Here is a 10,949-nt window from a genome sequence, read left to right on the forward strand (position 1 = left end):
GGGAACTAGTAAGGTTTTAAAATCAGCAAGAGATTATTTTAAAAGTTGGGAAAAATCAGCAATTTAGGAAGAATTTTATTAGAAAACTGCTTGTTTAGTTACCAAATTGGTTAACGTCAGTAGACATTACCTGTTCTGTCACCAAAATTATTTTCATCTCTGCTTGGCAAAACTCTTTAACCTTTGCCTCTCAGACTTTATTAAATTGCTCAGACAATAATCAAGTCTAGCATTACACTGGGGAAAAAAAATCAGTAATCTCTTTTAACAGTTCCTAAATTTCAAATACTTTTCTGACATTATGAAATGTGGTTATTCTGATCTACCTCACAGGATTGTTGTCTTAAATATGTTATATATTAAACCTGTACAGATTATGTAGTGATCACTCAGATGCCAAGTGCTATTATTAAATTGTCATTATTCCTCCTCCATAAGCTTTGCAATCTGATTATTCTATACGATTCAACTGAAATATTCTGTTGGAAAGGACATGCTGTACCTAAGATAATTGGCCTATTTGTGGATATCACTATTGTTAATCTCCCTAGCATTTGGTCCAGTTTACTATCTCCTACTTCTTGAAACTTTTTCCATCTTTGGTATCTTTTTCCTCATTCTACTTCCTTCTCACTAAGTCATTTTTCCTGATTCATGTTCCTCCTACTAGCGTTTAAATGTGAGCACCCCTGCAGTGCTTCAACTTCCTTCATGTCATTCTCTCCATTCTTCAGTAGCTCATACAGGTAACTCATATTCCCTCCTAACATAAGTTAGACATATTTTCAATTACATTTGGGAAATTTCTACCTGGATATTTTATCAGCACTTTAAACCAAACACATTTTACTAACACAGTTCCTGGCTTCAGTATTATTGTTATTTGATTTCTGAGATGCAAGCCATATCCTAAGACATTCAGGCTTGAAACTCTTCACTGTAACTTTTGGCTTATTGTTCTCCTTTATTTCCTATATTTAATCAGTTGCCTTAAAATAACCTTTCACACTGTGGTAGACTGCTACTTTGGTTGCCCCAAAGGAACTATGCATCTAATATTCAGGCCTTTTATAGATGGGGGCCATCTGCCCTAGAATGCAGACTTTGTCTATAGAGAATTTAAAAATAATGATAAAATCAACTAACAGTTGGTCTGCTTTCTGTTATCACCTCTCCTTTAATATTAAACCATGTTAGCAATCACAAGCTTCTCCCTACTGGAGTGGACTCCTGTTGCTTCCCACTGGGTATGCATGTTTTTGTATTTATTCTGGGTTTAACTTTTCCTGATGGATTATCAACAACCATGATGCATTCAAAGGCTTGCTAACACTTTCACACTGGACCTTGCCTTCCTGAAACGTTTGCTTTGGCTGCTCCCTGTTTTCACTTAGCCACCATGCTGTAAGAAGCCCAAGCCACATGATGATGCCATGTGGAAGGCAATCAAGGAGCTCTGGTCAACAGTCCCTCCTGAGTTCCCAGTGCTTTATAAATCTAACAGAGTCTATTCTAGTTACATTGCAGACCCAGTAATGACCTCAAATTATGCATCCCTCCAAACAATGCCTATACAATAGTAAATAGAAACAGCATCAAAAACAACCAGTATAGTTATATTCTGAGAAATACAGCTGCAGTAAATTGAATTTTAGTCAACACCAGTTATCTTATGGAACAATATAATATATTACCAGTAACTGGAAGAAAATGAGGGTTTTCTAAACTTTAACTGATTTCCTGAAATATAAAGGCAGAAGTTAAAAGTTTTCAAAATAACAAGATTTTATTTTCTGATGTAGAATTCAAAATTTAGCATTTGGGAGGCTCTACAAAGAAGTGAGCAAACTTAGTGACTTTAATACTACTTATGGTTTAAAAAATTATGAATTATGTTGATAAATAAAAATATACTACACTCAGACATTCATAGATTTTAAACATCAATTAATGCAGTATTGATTGAGCACTGAATTGAGTGCTGTGATATCAGTGTATTATGAAGATAAAACAACATGCAGACCCTGCCCTCAAGAAGACCTTAATCTTTTGGGAAATTGGACATATGCATTTATGAAGTTAATAGTGTAAGTGATAAATAGTAACATGTAGTGAAAAGGAAAAAGATAATTCTCAGAATTATATGTTTAAGTGCCCAATAAAATATATGAAGAGAAGTGCCAGCAATTTGGAAAGATTAATTTTGCAGGGGGGTTCATGTGGAGAAATAGAGGTAAAGTATTGGAATGGTTGAGTATATGTCAGATTGTGAAATATCATGCACCCTTTCTGTTTATCTAACATATCAAAAATTCTAATTTTAACTGTGTAGCCATGTAAAACTAAAAAATCTGCATATTTTCTTATTTAAATATATAAACAGGCATTGTTTCCCCTTTTAATTAGAGTTTCAAGCAGTCCAGAAAGTTGCTTTAAATAGATCACTCATTGATTTTGTGGATTATTATTAATGGGCTCTTTCCATGTGATAAGCATTCTGTGAGGAATGGGGGATATAAGAGTAAGGGAGACAAATACACTTGCCTTCTTGGAGTCAAGACTCTAGAGATAACACAGTTAGAACTAGTCCTTGTAATACAATGGGCTATAATGGGGTAAGGTATTATATAAGTAGAGAAAGGTAAAATCAGCTTTGATAAAGGAAGATCAGGGAAGGCTTGCTGAGAATGAGATAACAGAGACCTGAAGGTAATTGGGAGTTAGTCAGAGAAGGAGATACAGAGGAGTTTTATGCAAGAGCCTAGAGATTAGAGAGAGAAAGAGAGTTTTGAAGAACTGAAGTATTCTTAGAACAATCTTTAAAAAAAAGTGAAAATATCAATATCAGTCTACCTACCTATCTTTCTGTTGAGTGATATAAAAATTATATGACATTGTAGCTTGTTTAATACAAAGTTGATGGTTGAGAAAGAGAAAGTATTGTATGAATGGATATCATGCTCTTAAGTCTGTAAACTTGCTCTGGTTTGCCCAGTTCAATAACTAAACTAACATTTACTCAGCAAGTCAGTAATTGTGATTACTGCTTGGTGCTTGGTGAGATGTATGTTGAGATAAAAAAGACATGGACTCAGTATCCAGTAGTGGAAGAGACACATCATGGGTAAACTGAATGTTGTGCTGAATGCTGTATGCTAAAAGCTTGTATACTGGATTCTGAACAAACAAGGCTGCAGGACAGAGGAGGGCACTTCACTTGGCCTCAGAGGATAGGAGTGACTTGCCAGAAGACTGATAACTGGGCTGGGCTGAGCCGTGAAACTGCTCCATTCAGTATTTTTTTATTATGAAATCGTATGAAAGCCTAGAAATCTACAAAGAGCAAGCTTTATGAGTGCCAGCAATGAATTAACCTGTATGATCAGCATACCTAGAACAGAAAACACTAAATATGTCTTGATTCAATGATTGAGACAGCTTTATACTTACAAATGAAAGTAAAAAATGTTAATTAATATCAGTTAAAAAAACACAAAACTTCACAGGTTGGAATAACTCTCCTTAATAATAGGACATTTAATAGTGAAAAATATAATAGGCAAATTAAAAGACGCTTACTCCTTGAAAGGAAAGTTATGACCAACCTAGATAGCATATTAAAAAGCAGAGACATTACTTTGCCAACAAAGGTCTGTTTAGTCAAGGCTATGGTTTTTCCAGTGGTCATGTATGGATGTGAGAGCTGGACTGTGAAGAAAGCTAAGTGCCAAAGAATTGATGCTTTTGATCTGTGATGTTGCAGAAGACTCTTGAGAGTCCCTTGGACTGCAAGGAGATCCAACCAGTCCATCCTGAAGGAGATCAGTCCTGGGTGTTCATTGGAAGGACTGATGCTGAAGCTGAAACTCCAGTACTTTGGCCACCTCATGTGAAGAGTTGACTCATTGAGAAATGACCCTGATGCTGGGAGGGATTGAGGGCAGGAGGAGAAGGGGACGACAGAGGATGAGATGGCTGGATGGCATCACCCACCCGATGAACGTGAGTTTGAGTCATCTCCGGGAGCTGGTGATGGACAGGGAGGCCTGGCGTGCTGCGATTCATGGGGTCTCAGAGTCAGACACAACTGAGTGACTGAACTGACTGACTGATACTGAGTTCATATAATCAAATGTCTAAGGACAAGAGGGAAAAGATCATATAAAATGGCAATACCATCTCAGAATGAGTTCACGTATGTCAGAAGTAAAGACCGAATTTAGATGGGAATAAGAGTGCAGTGGATGTGTACTCAGTCATACCCAGTTCTTTGCAACCCCATGGACTGTAGCCGCCCAGACTCCTCTGTTCGTGAGATTATCCTAGCAAGAACAGTGGACTGACAATTCCACTGGTCTCATTGCATTTTTTGGAATCTCTGGATAATTGTTTATGGTTCTTAGGCAACATGTAGAAGAATGGCTGTGACAGACTTGCCATTTCTCCATATTTGGAGAAAAACTGTTGTCAGGGGATATTTAATTTTAAAGAGTTCTATATGTTGTTTTTTGTTTTTCAAGGGCCCTCTGTTTTTTATTAGTTTTTGGAAAACAGGAACGAGCAGAGCTGTATGTAGTTCTCAGGACTGAGGTCATGAGATGGAACACATATGTGGATTCCTTTCAGTAACCTTTTACTTTTCTGTAAAACTACTTAGTCGTATTCCTATTTCCAATTGTCTGCTGGCCCTTTGACGATTGTTATTCCCCTAGTTACTGTTGTTATGGCCCTATGACTATTGTTATTCCCTTAGTTACTGTTGTTATGCATCTGGTTTTGGTGTTTTTGCTCAACTTTAATTTTTGCCTAAAGCTTCCTTGTATATATGTGTGTATAGGCACACACTGCCATGAATAAAGCACCCTTGTTTCACTCGGGACTTGGGTCCCCTGCGTCCTTTTCGTCGCTTTCTCTTCGTTGACTCCAGTCCCCAGGTCCTGTTGTGTAAAGGCCATAACGAGTGGTGCCTGAACAGGGACCTGGAATGTGCCCTTTGCAAGTGGATGGAGTGACTGTGGACCTTGAGTTCGGTAAGTGCAGGGTTATGGGACAAATGGCTGGAGAGCCCCACCACTTTTCTACTTTGCTTCATCATTTATTTAAAGTTCAAAGACTTTTGGTTTCGTGTCAGTGAATAGAGGCTTGTCTCCAAACGGTGGTTGAACATTATCCCTGGTTCCCTGATGAAGGCAGTTTCAATTTAGAAATTTGGAACCGGCTTAAAGAAAATGTTGAATGAACCACTAGACAGGGAAAAAATATTTCAATAGATTTCTGGCCCTTATGGGCCCTCATTAAAGCCTTGATTTTACCATTTCAAGGAAATGCTAGCCCCCTGATATTCAACAACAGGCAGAACACTTGTTACATGAATATGAATTAGATGATGAAACTTTACAAAAGGCCCAACTAGAACAACATGAAATATTTCCGAATTCTCCCACCAGCCCTGCTGCTGCTGCCCCAAGTGCTGCTGCTCCTCTTACAATCGGCGCCAAGCCGAAAGTTCCTGCAATTCATGGACAAGATGACTCTGACAATGACTCTTCTGAGGCTCTTTTTGACACTAAAGCTGACCATACTTCTTTTGATGGCAATGATAAGCCTTTAACACACACTCATGTTGGTAAGAAAAACTTTTTATTCATTCTCCTTCACGATGAAAGCTTTATGGGTTACTAGACTGGGACATGGAAAATGAGTCCTTTCTAGCATTCACCACGTCACACCTGCCCTTGGCCGAACAAAACCTTGCCAAATATAAACTCCGAATAGTTGAGCCACCCAACTCTGATAAAGATGGGCCAGACTTTGAGCCCAACCTATGGATGTGGATAAACCCCAACGTCATGTTTCCTTCTGAAAAGCTAAAAGTCAATAAAACATGAAGACAACTACACAAAAATATTTCAAGGACCTAATGAAGCCTTTGCTGATTTTTTAGCTAGATTGGATGTTGCTATTTCCTGTAGTGTTAGCAGAGAAAAAGCCAAAAGGCAGCTAGGAAAACTGCTTATTTGTGAAAATACAAATCAGAAATGTCAAAAAGCTACCGCTCCAATTCGTGAGACTGAGACTATTATTGATTATTTGAAGGCTTATCACAATTTAAGATCAGAAACTAAAGAAATGCAAATGTTAGCTAAAATAATGGCTGCTACCTTTAAAAAGGGAAATGAAAAATGTTTTACATGAGGAGATAAGACCCATTTAAAAAAAGATTGTCCTAAAAGGCACACAGAAAAAATTAAAACTGTTTAAAAACCTCCAAAAATTTGCCCTCGTTGCCGTAAGGGGATACTTAGGGCCAGAGAATGTCGATCTAAATATGATGATGAAGGGAAGCCTATTTCGAGAAACTCCAAACGGGGGACTCCCCAGGTCCCCATCAACAAAAACCAGGGACAAACCCCATCTTTTCCCTCAAACCCTCAACATCAGGCAGTGCTGCCGTCAATATACAAGCCCTAACTGATTTTCTCCTTTTTCCTCAAGCAGTCCCTTCTAGAATAGCTATCAGACTTTTTGGACCCCTGCCCCCACAAACTTTCAGTCTTTTACTTGGCCAATCTAGTTTGACTTCTAAAGGAATTACTGTTCACCCTGGAGTAATTGATTAAGATTATAAGAAAAAAATTCAAAATATGATGTCATCTCAGATACTATGGCAATTCAAAAAGGGGGACAAAATTGCTCAATTACTTCTTTCACCTTACATTTCTATTAATTCCTCTAATGATGTACAGACAGATGGATTCGACAGTACAGATCAAAAACAATCCTTATAGATATCAATAATATCTGAATATACACGACCAGATATAAATATCAAAATTAATGGCAAAAAATTTTCTGGTCTTCTTGATACTGGATCCAATATTACTATCATTTCCAAACATTTATGGCCCAATCTTGGCCTGTACAAAAAATTTCTTGCCAAATTATAGGAGTTTCTCAAACCAAAGTACAAGAGGTTTATCAAAATGTCCAAATCTATCCATGTGAGGGACCAAAAGGCCAACCTGCAATATTATGACCTTATGTGATAGATACACTCCTTAATTTAATAGAAAAAAAATTTACTTATACAATGACAAGCTCAAATATGTATTCCACCTTTTTCCTAGGGGCCACTGCTCACTTAACAAACAATACAATTATGAAAATAACTTAGAAAAATGACAAACTTGTTTGGACACAGCAATGGCCCCTTACAAAAGAGAAACTAGAAGCTACTAAAAAACTTATCAATACACAATTAAAATTAAAACATATTGAAGAATCTTATTCCCCTTGGAATTCTCCCACTTTTGTAGTAAAAAGAAAAATCTAACAAATGACATTTCTTAACAGACCTTAAAAAAGTTAATACATCTATAAAACTTATGGGTACATTACAACCAAAAATTCCATCACCTACCCCTACTCCTCTAAACTGACATATTATTATTATAAATTTACAAAATTGCTTTTTTTTTTTTTTTTTTACTATACCTTTATACCCTCTAGACTGAGAAAGATTTGCTTTCTCTCTCCCTTTTCCTAATCATATCGGGCCTCATAAACGGTATCAATGGACTGTATTGCCTCAAGAAATGATGAATTCTCCCACCATGTGTCAATATTATGTAGCCAAAGCCCTTAAACCTGTGAAAAAACAAACTCTTGACTTTCTTATTATTCATTATATGGATGATATATTGTTTTCAGCTCCATCTGTTTTAAAAACTCAACATATGTTTGACATAGCTCAACTATGCTTAAAAGACTCTAGATTAATTATTGGCCCTGAAAAAATTCAAACCTCTACACCTTACCATTACTTAGGATCTATTGTTAATAGACAACATATTACTCCCCAACTAACACAAATTCATGTTGATAAATTATCAACCTTAAATGATTTTCAAAAACTTTTAGATGATATAAACTGGATTAGACCCTCTTTAGACATTACAAATTATCAACTTACTAATTTATTTAATACTTTGAAAAGAGATCCTGATTTAAATAGCCCTCATTCACGTTTACAAGAGACACGAGAAAAACTCTATTTGGTACAAAATAAATTACAAAAACAATTTCTTACTCGTATTAAACTTAAATTACTTGTAGAGTTGTTTATACTCCCCTCTTTCCATTCTACCACTGGACTTCTTGCCCAACAAAAACACCCAATAAAATGGGTCTATATCCATTTTAGAAGGACAAAGTCACTTATGTCCTATCTTGATTTGATTGCTCTAATAATTATCAATGAGAGAAATAAAACTAAGACTTTAATTGACTCCGATCCTCATAAAATTGTGTGACCTATTAATAAAGTTCAATTTGATAATACATTACAAACTTCTACTGATTTCCAAATAGCCTTCTTAGACTATTTTCATTTCATTATCCCTCTAATAAACTTTGGAGTTTCTTCAAAAATACTAAATTTATTATTTCTCACATTGTTACATCACAAGCTGTACCTCAAGCTGGTGTTGTCTATACAGATGGGACTAAAAACACCAAAGCCTCATTTTGGTCTCTCAAAAAATATAAAATCATTTATACTAAATCTCACTCTGCTCAACAAAATGAATTATCTGCTCTTATTCAGGTTATTCACCTACATCCTCACTCTATTAATATAGTTTATGACTCCTCAATTCAGTTTTTGTATTAGAAAATATAGAAACTTCTACCATAAATTCTAATCAATTTATTATTCAACAACTTTTTCTTGAATTATAGTCTATTATTAGGGATCACACTTCCCCCATTTATATTACCCATATTTGAACACATTTCAGCCTTCCCAATCCTATGACTCATGGTAATGAACAAGTTGATAAACTTATTTCTTTTGCTGCTCCTGAGAAACAACATGCTCTGTTACACAATAATGCTGGCTCGTTACACCAGATTTAAAAATTCCATACCGCCGTGATAAAAAAAATCATTAATAATTGCTCTACTTGTAGACTTCTACATCTTTGACCCATTACACAAGGTATCAATCCTCAAAGATTACAACCCAATAAATTATAACAAATAGATGTGACTCATTGCCCTGAAGTCTCTCTATCTTCTTTTTTACATGTCTGTATTGATACAAATTCTTTTATATGGGCCATACCTCTTCAAGGTGAAACTATGCAACATATTATAATTCACCTGTTAGCTTACTTTCCAATAATGGAAACTCCTAGTTCCATAAAAACAGACAATGGCCCTGCCTATATTTCTAGGCCATTCAAACAATTTTTACAGTCTTTTTCTATCAAAAATATTACAGACATTCCTTATAATCCACAAGCACAAGACATAGTTTAACGAAAACATCACATAGTAAAACTACAAATAAAAAAAAAATTAAAAAGGGGGAATACACAGGAACAATTCTATCTTCCTTATCCAGAACAGACTTTACTAGATTCCAATGCAAGATATTCTTTAATCCTATAACTACTGTTAATAAAGCTTTATTTGTTTTAAAGTTTTTAAACTTACCACAAGGAGATATCTTAGAGTAGAAAAAACATTTCAAGGAATTGAAGGACACTTCTCTTCCTCTGCCCATTTGGTATCAAGACGGGCTAACTAAACAATGGAAATCTAAGAAATTAATCGTGGAAGGAAAAGGGGTATGCTTGTATATCTCCAGATGGATCCAATGAACTCACCTGGCTTCTTCTTCGGAAGATCCACCCCAAGGAAGTCTCAGGCATTTAAAATAAAGATGAAACCAAAAAATCCCTAGGAGGAAGAAATTCCAATACAGGTCATGGTGGCTCTGAAAATCTCCAAGAAGTACCACCCTCGGCGTCATTGACCTCATGATCTCCCTACTTGGGGGCAGATAAAAACCCTTACTAATCAAGCTGAAAATCTGATTTCTCAACAGGGAATGCCTTGGAATCCAGAAAATATTTTTGTTAATATGCTTGCTTTTGCTTCCCTCACTCAAACTGAATTAATTAACCATACTTATTGGGCCTATATACCTAACCCCCTTTTACTGCAGGTGTTTTGGACAATGGACTGGTGAAACCCATCCTTATAAAAATGTCTCAGAACAACTGGGAGCTGGTGGTTGACTTTCTCTCTTACAAGCTTTCCCAGAAAGGATACAGCTGGAGTCAGTTTAGTGATGTGGAAGAGAACAGAACTGAGGCCCCAGAAGGGACAGAATCAGATATGGAAATCCACAGCACCATCAATGGCAACCCATCCTGGCACCTGGCAGATAACCCTGCGGTGAATGGAGCCACTGGCCACAGCAGAAGCTTGGATGCTTGGAAAGTGATCCCCATGGTAGCAGTGAAGCAAATCCTGAGGGAGGCAAACGATGAGTTTGAACTGAGGTACCGACGGACATTCAGCGACCTGATGTCCCAGCTCCACATCACCCCAGGGGTAGCATATTGGAGCTTTGAACAGGTAGTGATGAACTGGGGTCGCATGTGGCCTTTTTCTCCTTCAGTGGGACACTGTGTGTGGAAAGTGTAGACAAGGAGATGCAGGTATTGGTGAGTCGAATCAAAACTTGGATGGCCACTTACCTGAATGACCACCTAGAGCCTTGAATCCAGGAGAATGGCGGCTGGGACACTCTTGTGGAACTCTACAGAAACAATGCAACAGCTGAGAGCTGGAAGGGCCAGGAGCACTTCAACCGCTGGTTTCTGACGGGCATAACTGTGGCTGGTATGGTTCTGCTAGGCTTGCTCTTTAACTCATAGTAACTATTCCTTTCATTATAATCATTCATGTTTCATATAAGCTTGTGTTCCTCTTCCTTTTGTTAAAACTATAGAAAACTTACAATTTAATAAGACTTTAAGTTCTGTGACTTATATAGATTACAAATTGTACACTTGTCTTAATTCCCCTGTTTCTTTAAAAAATAAATCCCTTTTGATTCTTCGATTTCAACATAATCTGTGGTTATCAGTAGATCT

The 10,949-nt window shown here is 36.8% G+C and overlaps 1 protein-coding gene across 1 annotated transcript; it reads left to right on the forward strand.

Annotated features, from left to right (window-relative positions):
- Positions 1-9,818: 9,818 nt before the first annotated feature.
- Positions 9,819-10,730, forward strand: LOC110134740 (bcl-2-like protein 1). The gene is made up of 2 exons (XM_020889406.2): positions 9,819-10,428; positions 10,584-10,730. The coding sequence occupies exons 1-2, from the start codon at positions 10,054-10,056 to the stop codon at positions 10,728-10,730; spliced, it is 522 nt and encodes a 173-aa protein (XP_020745065.2). The 5' UTR covers positions 9,819-10,053.
- Positions 10,731-10,949: the final 219 nt, after the last annotated feature.

Source organism: Odocoileus virginianus, chromosome 7 (genome assembly GCF_023699985.2).
Source record: "Odocoileus virginianus isolate 20LAN1187 ecotype Illinois chromosome 7, Ovbor_1.2, whole genome shotgun sequence".
NCBI lineage: Eukaryota > Metazoa > Chordata > Mammalia > Artiodactyla > Cervidae > Odocoileus > Odocoileus virginianus.

Excerpts from the sequence above, each read along its gene's own strand:
- LOC110134740 (XM_020889406.2), top strand. The coding sequence starts at position 10,054 with ATGTCTCAGAACAACTGGGAGCTGGTGGTTGACTTTCTCTCTTACAAG. Across the intron at positions 10,429-10,583 it reads CATATTGGAGCTTTGAACAG|AATGGCGGCTGGGACACTCT; the intron begins GTAGTGATGAAC and ends TGAATCCAGGAG.